At 53.0% G+C, this 21,418-nt stretch overlaps 1 protein-coding gene across 1 annotated transcript in view; it reads right to left on the bottom strand.

Annotated features, from left to right (window-relative positions):
- The window catches only part of LIMD1 (LIM domain containing 1), a 68,940-nt gene extending 47,660 nt beyond the window's left edge, over positions 1–21,280 (bottom strand). The window contains exon 1 of the mRNA XM_040246786.1: positions 19,166–21,280. Coding sequence (XP_040102720.1) covers positions 19,166–20,558 — 1,393 coding nt within the window. The 5' untranslated portion in view covers positions 20,559–21,280. The remainder of the gene's footprint in view (positions 1–19,165) is intronic.
- Between the last annotated feature and the right edge of the window lie 138 nt (positions 21,281–21,418).

The raw sequence follows: 21,418 nt of genomic DNA, 5'->3' as shown, positions 1-21,418 counted from the left end.
CTTAGAGACAAAAGGACAGGAACAACTGGGTGACGATCCTTTTCTGTTATTTGTTTTGAAGACAGATTCTCAAGGTAGCTCACTTTTAACATCATTCTTCCTTGTGAGAAGGCTCAAAATTGTGCCTGTTTCCCAGGATCTTTGCACAAACGCAAACTACTGGAACAAATGGCAGCCTCCAGCAGAACCCATTTCGAAGGCCAAATGGCACGGCACTTACATCACTGCTCCCTTCCCTGTCAGATTATTCCACACAACCCTCTCCTGACATGGTTCCGTGTCCCACCAGCATCTCAGCATCCCCAGCCTGCCCCCATCTGCTCTTCTCCCGGATTATTTTCTTGCCTTAGGCCTCCAAATCCTTTGATTTCTCACATGAGGCTCAGTTGTGTTTTCACCTCCTTCCCATCTCAGCTCAAACAAGGCTTATCAGATAAACTACTGGTTGGCCAGTTAACTGTGAATTTTAAATAAACAGTGAGTAATTTGTTAGTGTAAGCGTATCACATACAAACTGGATTTTTAGGTAAGTGAATAACTGTGTAGTATAAGTAGCTCGGGCTTCTCAAGTGGCGCTAGTGGTAAAGAACCTGCCTGCCAATGCAGAAGAGTCAGGGGTTCGATTCCTGGGTCAGGAAGATGCCCTGCAAGAGGGCATGGTAACCCACTTCAGGATTCTTGCCTGGAGAATCCCATGGAGAGAGGAGCCTGGTGGGCTACAGTCCATGGGGTCGCAGAGTCGGACACGACTGAAGTGACTTAGCACGCACGCACTTAAGTATAACATGCATGAAGAAAACCCCACAGAGCATTAAGTTTACAGCTTGATTTTTCACAAAATAAGCACTCCTGTGTAAACACCATTTAGATCAGGAAGTGGAGAGCTCCGGAATCAGGGTCCACTGCTGCTGAGCCTGAGGATGGCCCAGCACCCCTCCCCACCCCCTACCCCGTGGTGGATCTGGAAAGTGTGAGTTTGGGCATAAACCCCAGGCTCAAATCTCACCCTGGGCACAGGCGTGATTTCCTCACATGCCAAATGAAATTTAATAGCATGCACATTTCATGGGGTAACTCTGAGGATCACCTGAGATCAGGTAAGTGCCTGAAATTGCTCCCGGCACTGGGAGGTGCCCAGGAAAAGGCCATTTCCTTCCCTCCCTTCCCAGGGAAGGTGTTTTTCCTTCCTAGTCTCCTCCAGGCCTGAGACTGAGAATGAAAGCGTATCAACCACTCTCCTGACAGTCGCCCACACTCCAAACATCTCACAAAACTCCTGAGTCCTTCTGGGCAGGGGGTGCAGATCTGAGCTCCCTCCATTCCCAACTGTGTTCTAACTGCACTGGGCCAGCGGGGGGCAACTGCTTCTGCCCAGGACATGCAGCTGCTCAATGGACATTTGCTGGTTGCATGAATAAGTGAATGAATGAACAGACAAAGCCACACTCCCCTGGCTCCTCTCCTGCCCACAGGGCTCCATGCATTTGAGGGGACCGCCATGACACACAGAGGCTCTGAGATGAGTGACCCCGGGTAGGCTTAGCCAGGAAAGAATCTGCCAGCAATGCGGGAGACATGGGTTCTATCCCTGGGTTGGGAAGATCCCCTGGGGAAGGGAATGGCTACCCACTCCAATATTCTGGCCTGGAGAACTCCATGGACAGAGGAGCCTGGCGAGCTACAGTCCATGGGGTCGCAAAGAGTCAGACATGACCGAACAACTAACATATACACACACACAGCCATGAGAAGTCTCATACAAAGGTCTGACGCCAGAGGCACGGCTCAACTATGTGCAACCAGAAAGGAACGGGAATAAAAATCCTTTTTTCCAAGGAAGAAATCAAGTCTTGAACTTTCCTTAGAAATAACAAAGCTGATTTTAGAGATGGTAAAGATTCATATTCACCCAAGATGAGAAAAGGGTGTGATGGAGAAGAACAACAAGACAAATGAAAGATGCCGGTGGAACTGTGATGCTGAGGGGACACCTCTGTCTCTGCAGTTCCCAAACAGAGTCCTCCCCATCCCATCCTCCCTCTCCCTCCCCTGGGGAGACAGGAGCAGAGAGCTGGGCTGGATGAGTCTCCAGCTTCAGGACTGGTGGGAGAGAAACACCAGCAAAAGATTTCCCCTTAGAACAAAGAGGAAGTCTGGAAGCAGGCTTTGATGGGTTCTGTGGCTGAGCCAGTGAGCCATCTTGGACCAGTTACTTCATTGCTCAGTTTTCCCATCTTCAAAACGGGGAAGTAGTCCTGGGCGTGCTGCAGGGCTGCGGGGAGCCTGAGAAGTGGCATGGGTGAAATCCCTGCAAGTCACTCCCTAAACAGTCCTGAGCCGTGCATGGGAACAGTGGTTGCAAAACGGAGGTCACTTGTGGGCTCGACTGAGAGTGTAACACATTCCCCTTTTTGATAAAAGACAAAATAACTGCTTTTAAAGACTATCCCGTTTAGAATCTGCAGAATGGATGAGCTACCTGTGAGGCACGGAACAGACGTGAGTTTCCTGGGCGACCAAGAACCAAGACATCTTTCCGGGAGGGGCCTGAACAACTAAGCCAGCCAGAAAGAGGAGCCTGGAATGGTGATGTCCATCACGCACAGACCGGCAGAGGGGAGGAAGTGGAGGAGAGAAGGTTGGCTGGATGACGGCTCCAATTCTGAGAGTGTGGAATGGGGAAGAGGGGAAGGGGGAGTCTGAGCCCAGCAGTGATAGGACCTGGTCGTTTGAACAGGCCAGTTGGGTCAAATCTAGGAAGACGGGAGCTCAAACAGAAGAATTCCTAACGATCAGAACTGGCCGACTTGAGACTGAGCTCCCTGGACTACTGGGTGACACGCAGGAGAGAAGAGCGTGTTCTGCTGCATGGAGCTGGTGGGGGGCGGCAGGGGGAGAGGCTCCAGGCTCTCAATTCTGATTCTTTAATAACTTGCATGAAGTTAGACTGGCTGCTCACCCTGCAGAAAAATCAAGCCAGCAGCTGGAATGACACAGAGTCCCCCAGAAGTTCCAGAAATCAAACAGAAGTGCCGCTTCCAACGAGCGACAGAAATGGAAAGTGCCTCTGCACTCTGGCTCTGTGACACCCCGGGAGACCCCCTCAACCACTATAATTCTAGACAAAATGTAAATATCTATGCATTTAAAACGGTCTGTCTTGGGAAAAAAAAGAGCTGTCTGTCTTGGGACTTCCCTGGGTGATCCGATGGTTACAACTCTGTGCTCCAAACGCAGGGGGCCCAGGTTCAATCCCTGGTCAGGAAATTGGATCCCACATGCTGCAACTAAAGATCCTGCACGTGGTAATGAAGATCCCGGTGCAGCTAAATGAATAAATAAATACTTAAAAAATAATAACAGGTTAAAAATAATAACAATAAAATAGTCTGTTTTAAGCATGATTATCCCTATGTAAAATGATGGACTCCTTTAATTGGCTTGTCCAAAAAGTTCGTTCAGGTTTTTCCATAAGATGTTACAGAAAAACCCAAAGAAAGTTTTTGGACAACGTCGATATTATTATTTTTGTCTATTATGTTCTGACTTTTCTACAGCTAGTTGTGTTTGTTTAAATGGTTTTAAAATGACAAAAGCCAAAGAGGACAGCTGCTGAAAAAAAAAAAAAATCAAACCCTTAATACAGCAACTACCAACCCTTAAGACAGTAACTACCAAAAAAGGGATGGAAATCTCTTGCAAAGATATTGCAACAGAAGAAATTGGAAGGGTATCAGCCAAGTGACACCAGCTTGCAGAACAGGTGGTTTAGAAAGCGACAAGCAGAACAGAGGCCAAAGAAATTCCAGAGACAGGTCACGTCAACGGCCATGGAACTGGTGCAGCCACTATGGAAAACAGCTCAGAGGTTGCACCAAAAACTAAAACCGAAACTACCACACCACCCAGCAATTCCAATTCCGGACAAATATCTGAAGAAAATGAAAACACTAATTCAGGAAGACTCTGGAGAGTCCCTTGGATTGCTAGGACATCAAACCAGTCAATCCTAAAGGAAATCAGCCCTGAATACTGCGCCAGTACTCTGGCCACCCAATGTGAAGAACTGACTCCCTGGAAAAGACCTTGATGCTGGGAAAGACAGAGGGCAGGAGGAGAAGGGGGCGACAGAGGATGAGACGGCTGGATGGTGTCATGGACTCAATGGACAATGAGTCTGAGCAAAGGCTGGGAGATAGTGAAGCACAGGGAAGCCTGGCGTGTTGCAGTCCACGGGGTCACAAAGGGTCAGACACGGCTGAGCGACTGAACAACAATTTAATAAGATACACACATCTCAATGCTCACAGCAGCACTATTTACAATAGCCAAGATATGGAAGCAAAGTAAGCATCCATCAGCAGATGAATGGATTTTAAGAAGATGTACCCCCCCGACACAATGGAATACTACACTGCCATTAAAAAGAACAAAGTTCTGCCATTTACAGCGACATGGATGCACCTAGAGAATATGCTATTTGGTGAAACAAATCCAACAGAGAAAGACAAATATTGTGCGATACTATTTATACAATAATACAATACCAATGACTGCATATGCGAAACAGGAACAGTCTCACAGACACAGAAAACAACCCTGCGGTTTCCAAAGGGAAGAGGGAAAGGAAGAGGGGCAGATGCGGGGTATGGGACTAACAGATGTCAGCTACTACACACACAAAAAGAAACAGGTAAGCCACAAGGGTATATGGCAGACAACAGGGAATGACAGCCATCACCTGGTAATAATTCATAACAGTATAACCTGCAAAAGTTGAATCATCATGTTGCATTCCTAAAACCAGTAGAATCTTGTAAATCAACTATACTTCAAGTAAAGCTATGTGCACACATATACACACACTGCACAGGAGGGGCTCTCACGCTGCGGGCAGGAATGCTACAGCACACAGCCACGTTGGGAAGCTTCCTGGCAGCTGCTGGAAAAGTTAAACGCACTCCTACCGTATGACCCAGCATTTCCACTCCTAGATATGTGCCCCAGAGAAATGAGCGCATATGTCCACACAACTGATCACAGCAGACGTATTCATCACGGCCCTACACGGAAAGAAGCCACAGCTCCTTCACAGGGAAATACAAAAACGTGTACTCACACCACGGGGTATTACTAGGCAGTATAAGAGGACCAACCACTGACACAGGCAGCCACAGGAATTGATTTCAGACATCATCTCGGTGAAGTAAGGCAGACAAGAGAATACTACAGTAGATTCTCACTATTCGCGAGGCACTTATGCGCCATGAAGTCACCACAAACACCAAATTGTTCTGTTGTTGTGCAGTCGTTAAGTTGTGTCCAACTCTTTGCAACCCCATGGACTATAGCCTGCCAGGCCCCTCTGTCCATGGGATTTCCCAGGCAAGAACACTTGGGTATTCTTTTTTGGGGGGGTTGCCATGTCTGTCTCCAGGGGATCTTCTCGAGCCAGGGATTAAACTCACGTCACCTGCATTGGCAGGTAGATTCTTTGAGCCACTGAGCCACCAGGGAAGCCGAAACTGTGAATAGCAAATCACTGCTCCCAGAGGAAACACAAGGTTAGGTTTTTCCTCTGGGCACAGGAAAGTCAGCGTTCTATTTGGGGTTCATACCCACTACTCTGCTTCAGGACTCCAGAGCTCTACCCGGCCAAGCAAGACAGGAAACCATCCAGAGACGCAAGCAAGTTCCATGCCGTCCCACCGAAATCCCCTTCTCGGCAAAATGTGGTCACGTTTCAGGTTTGCCCTGGGGAACAGGACCTCTCCAGGCTTATAGACTAGCCCACCCGCCACCAGCCACATCACCCAAGTCCTTGCTCAATAAGCTCACCCTTCTGCTCAGATCGGTGGTCAGGGTCTGACAGACATCAGCACAGGGTGTCACAGCTACCACCGGGCACAAGCGACAGGAAAAAACTGTGTCCGCAGCATCTGCTGCATATCAGCCTGCTGGCATTGTACCCAAAACACTTCCATTTTTCACTCTGATGGCATAACATGATAAACACACTCCATGATTCATTCGTTCAACAAATACTTTACGCGTAACTTCTATAGACCAGGCCCGGGGTTTTGTATTTTAAATCTTGTCACTAAATCGATGTTTGGTTTGATTTCCTCACTGTCCTATTTCTTTTTTAAAAATTATATATTTATTTATTTGGCTGCCTTGAGTCTTAGTTGCAGCACTTGGGATCTTTCCTTATGGAATGAGGGCTCTGTTGCCCCGAGGTGTGTAGGATCTCAGCTTCCAGACCAGGGGAGACGGGCTCTTAACCACTGGACCACATGGGAAGTCCCTTCCTTATTTCTCAAGAGCTGGTTTATCACAGAGCTCCGATTTTGTTTCCCAAAAGAAAGCAGTTCTGAGTTCATGCGCGCGGCTGATGATGACCAAGCACTTTTAGGGGGACAAGGGCATTTCACCGTCACCTCTGCTGGGACGTGATCTCATGGAGGGACGTGGCGGGTCAACCAGGAGAAGTGCCTGTCATCACCACCCACTGGCCTGCTGCCCGGGGCGCGTCTGTTGTTTATCACACCCTCCCCACTCCGGCTTCTGTGGCTGGGCTCTCTACAGGCCAGCGAGGGACCTGCTTCTATCCAACTGATGCCCATACGCCCCCCATCTAGTGTCTGGGTCCCACCTCCAGCACACCGTCACCCCTAGAGCCAGGCGTTTCCTCCCAGCCAACAGCCCTGAACCCAAAACCAGCTCTGGAGGCTCGGAGCACAGAAGAGGAATCAGAATGATAAGGAGCCCAGGCCCCCCAGTCCCCATCAGCCAAGTGGAGCAGGGTGTCTGAGCTGGCACAGAAGGCCCGCATCTTGCCTCCAGCATGTTCCACATGACTGTAGCTGTCAGCAAACGCGCTGGGGCCCAGCCCTGAAATCCGCCTCTCTCTACATTCACCACCTGACTGCACGAGCAGGAAGCAACGCGAACCAAGGACGGGAGAGGGGGACAGAACAGGAGATGCTCCGGCAGATGGGAAACCTGACCTCCTGCCCGGGGCCAGCCCTGCCTGTCCTGTGAGCAAACACGGCCATGACTTGGCTCCACTCTGCTGAAAGGAAACCATAAACTCGGCTCACCAGGAGGTTCGGCCGAACAGGGAAGCCGCGGTCAGGCTCCCAGGCAACAAAAGGCCAATCTGCTACTGTCTTCTGAAGCTGAGGTGACTGTCACACGCAGTCAGGCCCAGGGCTGCCGTGATGGGTGCACCCTGGCTCAGGGCTGCGTTATAAGATGGGGACCGTTTACAAGGTCCTGAAAGACCTGAGTCACTAGACCTTCCAGGACCAGCTACAGAACTCACATCCCCTCCTCGTGAACGACAGCATCGCGGAAGACTTCCAGAACCTTCTATATGTTACAAAGACATGTGGGGTGCGGGAAGGACTCCTGACTAACTTCCAGTGACCGGGAGTAACCAGACCGCGCTCCCCCGGGACACGCGGAGACGAATCACAGAACAAAACAGATGAGGGGAGAGCTCGGCCAAGTCTAAACTCGTGGCTCTTGAAATGTAAAAATAGCCTGGCTCTAAAGTATTCCCTCAGAAACACTCAGGCAGAGAGCCTCCGGCCTTCCAACAGGACCCTGAGGTTCTGCGTCCAGCTGGTTTCCCTGGGAGGGGACAGAGGAGAAACAAAGCCTGACACAGATATAAGTATTTGCTGGCAGGCACAACCCTGCAGCTGACACGCCTTGGAAATTTTGGAGGCCTGTTTTCATTTAGGGTACGGTTTCTGTTTGGTTTGCCAGATGGACTCTGAGTGTAGCTTCGTCCGACGTTTGGGTTTAAACATCTAGACACACGGCCTGGGGTTGATACTGACCCTGAGACCAAGACACCCTGGCTGCTGGCACACCCCCATCCTTGTGCACAACACTTGGGGGTGTCACGGGGCACTACCGACGGCATAGCCCGCTCGCCCTAACCCACACCCTTCAGGGAACAGGAGAAGTCCGGGGCCTGACGGGTTACGGGCACTCAAGACTCCTGAGCAGCCCACGTTTGTATTAACACCCTTGAGCCTCCATGGTTGCGTCGCCACCCGGCAGGGAGGGGCTGATAGGAGCCCCTGGCTCCTGACCTGAAGACGAACCAGAGGGCACACCTGGCTGCGAGAGGGGGATGCGCCCCTCGAGCCACCCCGGGCATCCCGCCGCCGTGGCCTGCCTTCCTCATCACTCCACCTGCAAAGGGGGAGACCTCAGGCCCGACCTCCTCGTGGCCACGATGCCCGAGGTCCCTCCGTCAGAAAGCCACGGTGCTCCCAGGAGCCAAGGGCCCAGTGCAGCGTGCAGGCAGCATGCAGGTCTGGATCCCGGGCTTAGCAAACCTCCTCAATAGATACCTTGGGCAGGTTAACTCACTTCCGTGTACCTCAGCTTCCCCGTCCATAAAACGGGGATCGTAAGATAGGCTTGTCGGAAGGATTAAACACCTTAATGCGTGTGAGATAATTAGCGAAGTGCCTGACACAGAGCAACTTGCTGGATAAATTGTAGCAAAACTACCTCAGAGCCACAACCCAGGTAAACATCCTTTCCTTTTCCCCCTCCACACCCTAAGTGAAGCCCCTCTGTTCCTGCAACAGACATCCACCCAGCCCCCACGAGGGGCCTGGAGGCCACTATTCCCGGCCCTGTGCTAAGCCTGAGAACTAGAAACGCTGAGACCCAGACACACAAGAGCCCTTCAAAGTGTCCTGGGATGTGCCAGCAAAAGCAAGTTCACTGAGTCCTGTGGCTAGGCCCTCTGCTGTCACCCACGCTAGGGACCCCAAGTTTAATTAGAATGAGAGGGCCTCCCAGGTGGCTCAGTGGTAAAGAATCCACCTGCCAATGCAGGAGACATGGGTTTGATCCCCGATCCTGGAGGATCCCACATGCCGCGGAGCAACCAAGCCCGTGCACCACAACTTCTGAGCCTCTGCTCTAGAGCCCGGGAGCCTCAACTCCTGAGCCCACTCGCTGCAACAGCTGAAGGCGGTGCACCCTACAGCCCATGCTCCGCGACAGGAGAAGCCAGTGCGGTGAGGAGCCTGTGCTCTGAAACTAGAGAGTGGCCCCCACTGGCTGCAGCTAGAGAGAAGCCCACGCAGCAGGGAAGACCCAGCAGGGCCAAAAATAAATGAAATCAGAATTGGACCGGAGCCTCAAGGCTCCCAGGGTGGGTGACCCCTGTAATGCCACTCTCTCCCCATGTGTGGCTGTTTCCTAAAGGACATCTTCAAGTCCTTCCTAAACTCCCTTTCATCAGACACACCCTGCCGAGCAAACTGGCTTCTAGCTCAGTAAACGCTTCTACATCTGGTCAAAGGGCCAAGAGCCATGACCCATCCTGCATCACATGAGCTCTGGCCACTACTGGGGATGAGAAACTTTCTGCAGAAAATCTGAACACTGATTATTCTAAGGACAGAAGGCAAGTCAGGGATCTGTGGTTCTTGTTTTAGTTGAATGTATTTTCTGGCATGCCTGAAGTAAAAAATGATTACTGCTTACAACTGAAAATACAACTGTAACTAAACAAAACAAGTTGTTTTTTAATTCTGTAGAGGCCTGGAAGGGGGATGAGAGGCTTGGCGGGTCAGCCCTCTGCCTTTCCAGGCTCTTGCCACTGTGGATAACACTGAGGCCCGGGCCCTTGCTACTTGAACAGCCAAGATCCAGGAATCCAACTGGACCCACGGCTACAGGACTTCAGGTCAGGAAGGGCCCTCAGAGGTGCCCCGGGGCTCAGTACTGGGAGAGCAGGCGGCCCCACGTCACACCTGGGGCGGCTGGTAGCCTGGGACCCAGAACAGCTGGTTGCCTCCCTCCCAGATGCCTGCCTTTCTTCCACAGTTCCTCCTCCCGAAGGGGAGCCATGAATCAAGAGATGTGAAGGAACATTAGAAAACCTCTGGCAGGAACAGCCACATCGGGCCAATTTGATGTTCTGGGTTATGAATCAAAAGAGCAGGAGAATAAGATGGAAAAAACAAGACATGCTTTCCTGGTCACAAAGGAACAGAGCAGAAACATTTCACGGGGGGAGGACCTCGATGAGGCAGCCGCTGTGGGAAACCGCTGTCAGGACAGTCCAGGGCTGCAGCTGCGGAGCCGCTCCCCATGCTTCCGAGAGGGGGTCGCTGGGGGCCGTGCCATGCTGGCCGGAGGCATGGGCTGGGGAACAGCAAGAGCAGAAGTCCTGGGGTGAGAAGGAACTCTGCGAGCTCAGGACCGGCCATGAAGTCGGTGCGACAGGAGCTAGTCATCGTGGTAGGGCTGCAGGGGACACCCTGAGTTTGGACCTGAGGCCGGGGTGACAGAACAGTGGCTGCAATTGATTGAGTCTGACCCTGCAGCGTCCTTCCAAGCCTTGTGCTAAGAGCACGGCGGGGACCGGACATGCGTACCTTGCTGACAAGTGAAGTCAGTGAACAGATGACTCACTCTGAATGAACTCTGGGGGCTGTTCATAATCCCTCCACCCCAAAATCTCAGAAGAGAAATCCTACCGAGAGAGGCAGGGGTAGGAACAGGGCTAAAGTGTATGATGAACCGTCCATCCGTCTGGGCCGCAACACAGAGGACCCAAACAGTATCGGAGCCCTGACCGCTGGCCACGAGGGAGCAGCCGCTGTTTCAGAGCGAGCTGGACAGTCTCACCGACGACACTCACTCCTTGCTGTCTGAGCCTTGGCTGCACCCTGATCAGCCCTGTGCTCTCCTTCCATCCCAAACCTGCCGTGATAGGTTTTGTAAATCATCTCAAGGTTGTAGGGAGCTTCCTAGGTGGCCCTAGTGGTAAAGAACCTGCCTGCCAATGCAAGAGATGAAAGAGACTCGAGTTCGATCCCCGGGTTGGGAAGATCCCCTGGAGGAGGACACAGCAACCTACTCCAGTACTCTTGTCTGGAGAATGTCACGGACAGAGGCGCCTGGTGGGCTACAGTCCATAGGGATGCAAAGAGTCGGACACGAGTGAAGCGACTTAGCAAGCACACGCAGGTTTTAGAAGTTACTTTTAACCACACGATTGCTCAGAACCTCATATTTGCAGTCAGAAGCCACAATTATGCGTGGAGAGGTGCTCACTGTGGGGGGGGCACATGGGCGGGGCTTCTTGGGCGCTGGTCCTGTCTTGTGCTTTGAGTTCTAGGCGTGTTCACCTTGTGAGCACCTGTAATATGTGTGTTTTGTTCTTGTTGATGCTGTTATCTATTTGCTTAGTCGTGTCGACCTCTTTGCGACCCCATGGACTGAAGCCCGCCAGGCTCCTTTCTGTCCCTGGGATTATTCAGGTGAGAACACTGGAGTGGGTTGCCACGCCCTCCTCCACGGGATCTTTCTCACCCGGGGACTGAACCACATCTGCGTCTCCTGCTTTGGCAGGTGGGTTCTTTACCACTGAGCCACCTGGGAAGCCAGTATGTATATACTATACATCAATTTTTTTTTAAGTATAAAATACATACACTCCTGGTTTTGAGGGGAAGATTACCTGGCCTACAAAAAAAGAAAAAAATCCACGTATGCTATGCAATTTTTAAACGGCTAGGAGTCCCCACATCTTAGGGTGTGCACCTGCTGGGCTAGACAGGCAGAATTAGTCTCTTGAGTGTCATTTACAAAAGTTACCAAAGGATCAGAAATTTACTGCCATGGCTACGGAAGCCTGGATCCAGCAGGTCCAAATTACCATACCATATTTCCTAAAGGAATGTGGGCAGAAGTTCCCACACTTGGTCATGCCAGCTACTCAGACAGGCCCGATGGTTAATGATCTTCTGTCCCCTTCTGCTACTTCAGCGTTTAGTTTACCTCAATGCCTGATGTCTGCGGGGTGGGGGGTGAGTGGGGCCTCTAGGGTGCACAGAGGCCACTTCCTAAAACCTGGAGGGACCCCCCTTCTACAGGATTGGCCCATGTTGTTTTCTTTTATATGACAAATGCTCTGAAAAATCACTCTCAATTGTTCGTTCAAGGCTGGACTTAAACCCCATATCTCAAGCAACTGTTGCTAATAAAGTCAGATAAATAAGCTCAAGTCATGTCCGACTCTTTGCGACCCCATGGACTGTAGCCCACCAGACTCCTCTGTCTATGGAATTCTCCAGGCAGGAATACTGGAGTGGGTTGCTATTTCCTTCTCCAGGGGATCTTCCCAACCCAGAGATAGAACCCACGTCTCCTGCATTGGCAGGAAGGTTCTTTACCAGCTGAGCCACCAGGGAAGCCAGGAAGTCAGATGAGACTTAAAAAGGTCATTAAGACAACTTGTAGCTCAACGTTGAAGAGACGGTCAGATGGGAGGGAGCAGGGAGGACATGTATGGGGTCCTTGTCTGGACTGCTTACTTCACCTCCTGAGCTGCTAGTAAAACAAAATCGGGTGTGACAGGCCCCCAGGCCCCTGGCAGGGCTGGGCCATCCCCGGGAGGAGTCACACCTCTCCTCAGGCCCCCAGGCGGGTCTGCTGCTAACAGTTTTCCGAGCTGACACACTGCCGCAGCAATGTCCACCCAAGACAGGAAAACTGGAGACGCAGCCAGGCGTGCCGGTGGGCAAGCGTCCATCCATCCACCTGCTGGGTGAGACTCCCTGGAACCAGCTTCCTCTTGCCCCGCCACCCCGCTCGCTGGCACCTAACAGAGTGTGGCTCTCATGGGTGGCACCCGCAGCGCCAGGTCCCCCACAGCGGCGGGGGGAGACCTGGGGGGGTGGCTGCAGGTCCCGAGTCCTGACCCTGGAAAGGGCGGGGAGCCCACTGAGGCCTCCGCAGCAGCGGAGCGGAGACTGAATCTGGAGGGGTTCGCAGAGAACACCACCTCAGCCCAGGAACGCCGCCCAGTTCTCCATTCAGGGGGTCGGGGCCCCAGCTGGTGCGGTAGCTGGGGCTCCGACCGCCGTGTGGCCCTGAACCCTTCACGGCCTGGGTTCCTCAACTGCTAGCGGAGCAGAACGGAGTCTGGCTGTGAAGGTTAAATACAGGCGCTCAACAGACATCACAAGATTAAAACCACGGCCAAGGTCACCGAGAACGGGGTCTTATCTGCCCTGGACAGGGGATGTGGCAGGGCGCCCAGATCGCCCCTCACTGAAGGAGCCTGGCGCGGTGGCTGGGGGTGCGGGGGGGCAGCCCTCAGCTGTCAGCCCCTTCGGGCACGGCCCCAGCTACACAGAGGCACCTTGCCGGTCATGCCCACCCGGAGAGGTCCAAGGAGGGGGTGTGTGAAGGCCAAGCCGTCTCACCCCAATTCTGGGCAGCTATGAAGGGCTTTTCCAGCCCCAGAGCCCCCTGGGGTCGGCCCAGGCTGGTCAGGCCCGCAGCGCAGCCGGGGCGTCCCCCTTGCCCACTCCTGCGTCCCCCCACCCTCCACACACGCGGTGCCAGCAGTGTCCCCTAGGCCGCCCCTGCACACTAGACTCTGCCTCGGAGTCAGCTTCCCCGGTCACCCCACCGGAGATTCATCTGTGTCCTTTTTCCTTAGAAGGGGAGGAGAGGCCCAGTGTGCGGAGGACAGATGGCCACTGAGGAGGAAAAGGCGAGAGAGAGTAAACAAAAGGCGCGAGGGCCTCTCCACGCGCTCTGCAACGAACCCACTGGCGTGAAAACAACCCACAGCGGCATCTTCCTAGCGCGAGGCCCGGGACCAGGAACCCGACGGCGTCCTCTCAGCAGCATCAGCTCTCCTCGAGGGAGAAACACGCAAAGCGGCCGCAGAGGAACACGGCGGAAGGACGGGGGGCAGCAATGCCTCCCCGGGAGCAAAGTGTCCCAAAGCCACGAGACCGGACCGTGGAAAGTGCCAGAAGGGTCCTCAGTGAAGAGCTGATCAATAACCAGGCACTGAGGTGTCTTCAGACCCAAGGGTCCCCGAAGGTGGTCTTGGGGATTCACAAAGTCTTCCCACAAGGTCATGTCCAGGAAGGGGTCCAGGTAACCAGCCCAAACATCAACTCTGCTTTGCTTCTGGCTAGAATTACATTGACTCTACCGGGGACCACTGCATTTCCCCGATTCTCTCTGGCAAGAGCCCTGTATCAATAGAAAATCTTTCTGTTGTTCAGTCGCTAAGTTAAGTCTGACTCCTTGCGACCCCATGGACTGCAGCACACCAGGCGCCCTGTCCTTCACTCTCTCCCAGAGTTTGCTCTAGCTCATGCTATTTAGAAGTAAAATTTCATCTTTATTTGGTGTTGGACAGACAGAAATCTTTCAGATAACATCAGATCTAGAGACAGGACGGGTATCTGCTGACGTGAGCCCCTCAACAGGCCAAGCTCCTCGTGCCATGGAGAAGGGGGGAGGCCTGGTCCCACGGCAGGGCTGGGCCACGCCCCGACGGCCAGGTGCCGGCAGGAGGCGCGTCCTCCTCGGCCACGTGGCCGGTTCCATTAGAGCAGCTGGAAGCTCAGCTACCAAAGCTCTCCTATATGATGGGCACTGGGGTCCCCCCACGAGCTCAGCGGGGGGCGAGTGGACAACACTTAAAGGGCACAAATGCAGTCCAGCCCCCCCGGAGTTTGTCCCAGGCTAGGCTTGCAACTTGCAGTTGGCGTGAAGTCCTCATGAGGCTGCTTACGTGACCAGAGCACAAGCACAGAGGGTGACACTGAGTCAACGCAACACGTGCTGATGTGGAACAGCTGCCAAGACGCGCTCTTCGGAGGGAAAGGCAGAGAGCAGGTGGACAGCAGGCCTGGCTGCGACCCACACGCAGGTACTCACACACCAGGATGCTCGGCTACAAACGGGGGGGCAGGAGACTAACGCTTCACTCCATCTGTTTTCTGTCTTTGGAGTCTTCTACATGTGACTGTAATGCTTAGTGAAAAAATAAATTAGATATGATTCCCTCCATATTTCATATAGCGGTAGAACAGGTAAAATCAGAGGGCTAGAACCCAGACTGGTCACTGCCAGGAGCTGGGAGAGATGAGGGATTGAGAAGCAACTGAGTTATGGGTGTGGGTTTCCTCTGCGGGTGATGAATAAATGCTTTGGAACTAGACAGGGGTGGTGTTTGTGCAACATGACGGAAGCGCTAAATGCCACTGCCTGCTTTTTAAATTAATTAAAGAGATCGATTTTATATTATAGGAAGTTCTTCTTGATTAAAGAAAAAAAAACATAAAAGTAAATAAATAAAGCAGGCTTTCACGTCTGTGCTTGGAAGGCAGCTGGGCAATGCTGGTTAGAAGAGTGGGAAGCGGGGCTTCTCCGGTGGTCCAGTGGTTAAGAATTCGGCTTGCAACGCAGGGCACGCAGGTTTGATCCCTGGTGGGGGAACTAAGACCCCACATGCCACAGAACAGCTAAGCCCTGCGTTGCAACTACTGAAGGCTGTGCGCTCCGTGGCCCGCCAGCCACAACTAGAGAGCCCACGCGTGGCAACGGAAGGCCCCCCCACGACACAACAAAGATTCCTGGTGCTGTAACTGAGGCCTGATGTAGCCAAATAAATAAATATATTTAAAAGAAGAAAGAAAACAAACTTCTTTTTTTAAAAGTTTGTGAAAATAGCATATTAAAATAAATAAATAATAATAAGAGGAATGGGCAGGGAGGCCCAACTGTGGGGCTCAGACCTCACCTGTACCCAGTAGGCCCTGTGAGACGTGGGATTGGTCATCTAACCTCTCTGAGCCTGTTTCCAGGCTGGTGAAATGGGCTTCCTTCCTAAGCTCACACGAATAAAGTAAATAGGCCCCGAGGGCCTCTGCTCCTGCTGTCTGCCCTGCTGAGCATGCCCTTTCCCAGAGCAGACTCAAGGGTCACCCCCTTGCCTCCTTCAAGCCTAGCTCCAAAGCCACCTTCTTGTTGGGATTTCCCCTGATCACTGGCTCGAAAACCAGAAACCTCCCTGGTTCGACTCCCTGCCCTGAGGCTCCATCCTCTCCACTTCCTGTTTCTCTCCCTCAAACCTGCTTATTTATTTTGTTCATCTCCTGCCTCCCTCTCCTGCACCACCTGCTCTGGAGAAGTAGGGGTTTCTGTCTGCCCCGTTCATTACGTACCTCAAGGCAGGTGCTCAATAAATACGGGATGGATGAATGGATAGCATTACCTAATAGTTCTGCTATGAACTGGTGTGTAAACTTGCCTCCCTCCCAAAATAAAACTGTTGTTTGTTCTTTAATGATCTTGAAATTAAAAATTCAAGACAAATACTATATTTCACATATATGTGTAATCAAAAAAAAAAAAAAACCCAACACACACAAACAGACACAAAAAACATAAACAGAGGTATAGCTACAGAGAACAAACAGGTGGTTGCCTGAGGGGAGGGAGGGGAGGGAGGAAAGAAATAGCTGAAGGAGGGTATCAGGTACAAAGTTTCAGTTGCAAAATAAACCAGTCACGGATATGAAATGTACAGCGTGGGGAATATAGTCAATAACATTGTAATATCTTCATATAGTGACATATTGTAACTAGACTGACTTGCGATGGTCAGAAATATACAGAAGTACTTAATTACTACATTGCATAATAGGAACTAACAGTGTTGTGGGTCAGTTATACTTCAAACTCATAGAAGAAGAGATCGGATTTGTGGCTTCCATCAGGGAAGGTGTGTGCTCCTTTGGGCTTCCCTGGTGGTTTAGACGGTGAATCAGTGAATGAAGGCACGAGTCCACCTGCAACGCGGAAGACCTGGATTTGATCCGTGGGTTCGATCACTGGGTTGGGAAGATCCCCTGGACAAGGGAATACCTACCCACTCCAGTAATCTAGCCTGGAGGATTCCATGGACAGAGAAGCCTGGCAGGCTACAGTCCATGGGATTGCAAAGAGTCGGACATGACTGAGCGACTTTTACTTCACTTCAGTGGTAGGTGGAAGAGGAGAGGGGAATGGGACAAGAAAACAGTCAGAGGCATAAGCTTCCTAAGGATATAATGTACAGCACGATAGATATAACTAACATTGCTCTATGCTGCATATGAAAGGTAACAGAGGAAATCCGGAGCTCTCATCACAACGAAAAAGTGATTTTTTGAGAAGAGATGAGATGTTGGATGTTCTCGAACCTTATTGTTATCACTCCTTTATGATGCATGTAAATCAAATCCTTACATAAATCAAGTCATTACGCTGAGGCTCTCCTGCTGGCTCAGTGGTAAAGAATCCTCCTTCCAACGCAGGGAACAAGGGTTCGATCCCTGGTCGGGAAAGACCCCGCATGCCACGGGGGGGACAACTGAGCCCGTGCGTCACAACCGCTGAGCCCACGCTCTAGAGCCTGTGCTCCTCAACAAGAGTTGCCCCAGCTCACTGCACTGAGACAGAACGCCCAAAAGCAGCAATGAAGACCCAGCGCTGCGAAAAATAAATCTGCTTTAAAATTAAAAACCTTTTAAAAAGCAAAAACTTAGAAATCTTTTAAAAAACTACTACACTGTGCATCTTATACAATACTGTGTGTCAATTACATCTCAATAAAACTGGAAAAAAAAAATAACGGTTTAAACTAAAAAAAAAAAAAAAAGCCCACAGTATTTCCAGAGAAAAGTATTATTCCCAAGGAGGGGGATTTGCAAAGGAGAAGAGATGGTTCGCAGTGAGACGGTGTTCAGAGTGAGAGGCCGCTGCATGCTCTAAACCATAAACGGCGAGTAAACAGCCACCCTGACCTCTGACTGCCCAGGGTGGTGTGAGCGCTGCTCCTGCAAGGCTCTCATGAGAAGCAAGAACACAGTGCCCGTTCCTCAGACACGTCCCTCCAAGCACCTCGGGACAGAATCATTCATTCATGCTGGATGGGGCGGACAGACAGCAGCAAGCCAGTCACCCTCCCCATGCAGGGGCCTTCTGGGCCCCCCGCCAAAAGCCTTCATACGGGGAGACGGTGACTTCAATTACGCACAGTTCAAAAATGAAAAACTAAAATAAAATATTGATACCATGCATAAAATAAAATGAGAAACTACTGTATACCTCAGAGAACTCGACTCCATGCTGTGTGGCTATTTAATGGGAACGCAATCCAAGCAAGAGGCATACATGCAGCTGATTCTCTTTGCGGAACAGTGGACACTAACTAACACAACATCATAAAGCAACGATACTCCGATCACAAGGAATTTAAATAAATAAATAAAACTCAGGCTCTCTAACAATAGGCTGTCTTTCTAGTTAGCGCTTCTGTGAGATGGCTACATCGTTACTGAACAGGATGCTATCTCTGCTTTTCTGCTGCCTCCAAACTCTGCGGGGAGGCAAAAATAAAAGCTGAAGCCAGCAGTCTCCAAGAGTTTGTGGCTTTAAAAAGAGAATAAGACAAAACCTGCAAGAGGGAGTAAAACCAACAAGGAGCAGCTTCCATTCTCTTAGGAGCCACGACTGTGGGTAGAACCTGGCTGCTGGCTAGTAGTCAGGGTCGGGGTGCTGAGTGGGAAGGTGCCTAATGCACGGGTCTCCAATTTCCCAGAACGTCAGGACCGGAGCTGGCTTGTGAAAACTGCCAATTGCTGGGCCCCACGCCAGAGTTTCTGATGCAGTAGGTTCGGGGTGGGGCCTAAGAATTTGCATTTTTAACTAGTTCCCAGGCAAAAGGACGCTGCAGGTTCAGACTACACTTTTGAGAACGACTGCTCTAAAACAAAGCCTTCCAGGTCAGAGTTTCATCTCCCTCCGCTGAACACAGAACGTGCAAGCAGACACACGTGTACACAGGGAGCCGCAGAGAGCCCGCACCCAACCACTGGTCCTCTAATAGCCAGGTTCCCCTGGCACAGCCAACAACTGATGGAACGAACCCTCAGGGGTACATGGGCCTTCTAAGAAGCCCATTCAGGTCCCGCCTGAGCCAGTCACTGCAACAGGTTCTAAGTCACTCCCGAAACCCTTGAAATCCAAAGTCACAGATTTCCCTTTTTGCAGGGAGCAGTCACGAGCAATCCCGCCCTTCGCATATGCGTAACCACCAGTAGCAAGATCCGCTTTCTGCCTAGTGATGATCTCAAGCCTCTTTTCAAGTTTCAGAAGAAGCAGCTGAAAGAGGAAATTAAAAAAAAAAAAAAAAGGCCCACTCAAGGAGAGCGACAGCACCCCTGGTGGGGGAAGGGGGGGCGCTTCCCCCTTAACGCCCAAATGCAGGGACCCCATCACCCGCTGTGGGCAACCACACCAGCCTCTCACTACTCACCAAAGTAATCGGCCTTCGGGTGAGCATCCATCTCCCGCTCCAGACGCTGGGTGAGGGCTTCTAACTTCAATTCGGCGGCTGTGGGTCCAAGCTCAGGGCCCGGGATGAGCGTCTGGCAGGGTAGCCTCACTCTGGGGGAACTCGGGGTCTCTGGGAGCACAGGCCCCAGGCTGCCATCAGAGGCCCAGCCGGAGGCACCTTCTTTACAAGATAACTCAGGCAGGGTGGACATCACTGGATGGACAAGGCTGGTGGGGCTGAGCTTGGGAATAACGCCAGGATCTGTACAGCCAGGCTTGGGACCCAGCCCAGGGACGGCACTCGCCTGCATATGGTCCATGCTGGCTGGCGAGGATGAAGGGGCAGAGCTAGAAAGGTAAGATTTGGGCCCATCTTGGAACCAGGGTTGAGGGTCCACAGTGGGTTTGGGCATCGTGCCTGAAACCTCACTCCCTACAACAGAGTTTGTTCTGGGAAGAGACTCTTGACTGGGCCGGTTCAGGGCCAGAGGCGCTGAGAAAGAAGGGGTCCTGGGCTGAGCAGACCTCGGGAGGGCCCCATTCTCTGGGCCAGGGGAAGGGAGGCCAGGGCTCACTCGCTGGGAGGAGGCGGTGGTCCAGACCCCCACCGGCTTCTCGCTGTTGCCTCCTCCAAGCCCACCATCCAGGCCACTCTGCAAAGACCTGCCGGAGCCTGCGGAGAGCTGCTGGTGGTACAGATGAGGATCCCTGGAGGGCTTAGACAGCAGAGGGTCGCTCCCTGGGGTCCCAGACCACCCACTTCCTACACCCAGCCTGATGCCAGGGGACACGCCCGGGTCGTCGGCCCACTTGGGGCCTGCCAAGGACAGGTTGTCATAATAGTCTCCGTGGGTGAGGCAGGAGGGATCCTCACAGGGGCCCGGCCGATGGAAAGCAGACATCTCAGAATTCACCATGCTCTCCTTGGACCCACAGTCTTGGCTGACTTGCCTCGAGCCCCGGACGTACAGCTTGACCCTCTGCTCCTGGGGTGGGTACGAGGGCTGCCCAGGCGCCACAGTGGTGGTCGTCCCAGGGGCCACGGTTGAGGCAGCAAGAGGCGGCTTGGCAGCACCGTCCGCGGCCAGCTTGCTGCCCCCGCCAGCTTCCCGGTGGGCCAGTGGGCCCAGGCGTCCCCCACCGTTAACGGGACCCCGGCTCGCCCTGGGCAGGGTCTCCTCCTGTAGGAGCTGCTGTTGCTGCAGGTGGATTTTGGCCATCTTGGTAGCAAACACCCTGCGTGTTTCCTCAAACTCCGGGTTGTTGCCTGCACCTTTGTCCACTCGGAAGAGTCCATCTTTGGAGGCCTCGTACATGTTCAGGTCCTCAATGAACTTACTGGCCTCCAGGCCCAAGTCGTCGTACTTATCCATGTTGCTGACCCGGCCTAGCCTAGTTGAGTGCGTGTAGGTGGGGCAGTGCGGGTCCTGGCAGAGGGCGGACACTCAAGTCCAGCCCAGGACAGGTACAGCCTTCCACCTGCCCACCATGGGAGTCATGACCCAGGGCCTTAGCGTCCAGCGGATGCTGAGGCCTCAAAGTCACTTGGGCCAAATTTGCTTCCAATTCCCCTTCCCCTCGGAGGTGTCCGCGTGGGGGCGGCTGGCGGCGCTTGGCTGTCCGAGCTGGCTGTGAGTTCTTTTCTCCGTTTCAAATCATAAAACGTAAAAGAAATACGGAAGAAAAAAAAAAAAATCACATCCTCCTTAAGCAACCAAACTCAAGACACCCACAAGAAGGCAGCAGCGCTGGACAGGAGGGAAAGTCGCTCAGAGCAGAGAGCAGAGGGCCCAGGACCGGCCGGGCCGGAGCGAAGGCGCGGCGGCGGGAGGCGCGAGCACGTACCGGGCGCTCGGTCCTCCGCGGCTTCCCCTGGTGGCGCGGAGCTGCGGTCGTGGCCGGCGCGGGGACGGATCGGGGATCGGGATCCGGGGCACACGGGCCGGCCGGGCCCCGGCGGGAAGTTCGCGGCAGCCGGGCGGTTGGTCTATTGTCCGATGGCGGCGGTGGCTGGGCGCGCGCGAGCCGGAGGGCGGCGGGACGCGGAAGTGAGTGCGCCGGACGCCGTCCCCGCCGCTCGGTCGCCGGCCGGGCACGTCGCGGGCCTGCTAGGAGGCGGAGGCGGAGGCAGCGGCCGAGGGGCGGGGGCGCGGGAGAGGGGCGGGGTCGGCGCGCGCGGCGGCGGGCGCCCCGGGGCAGGCCCGAGCCCAACCGGGCTGGGGAACCTGGAGGG

The sequence above is a fragment of the Oryx dammah genome, unplaced genomic scaffold (genome assembly GCF_014754425.2).
Source record: "Oryx dammah isolate SB20612 unplaced genomic scaffold, SCBI_Odam_1.1 HiC_scaffold_9, whole genome shotgun sequence".
Lineage (NCBI taxonomy): Eukaryota > Metazoa > Chordata > Mammalia > Artiodactyla > Bovidae > Oryx > Oryx dammah.
Note: the sequence above shows the minus strand (reverse complement) of the source record. Positions and strands in the feature narration are given on the sequence as shown.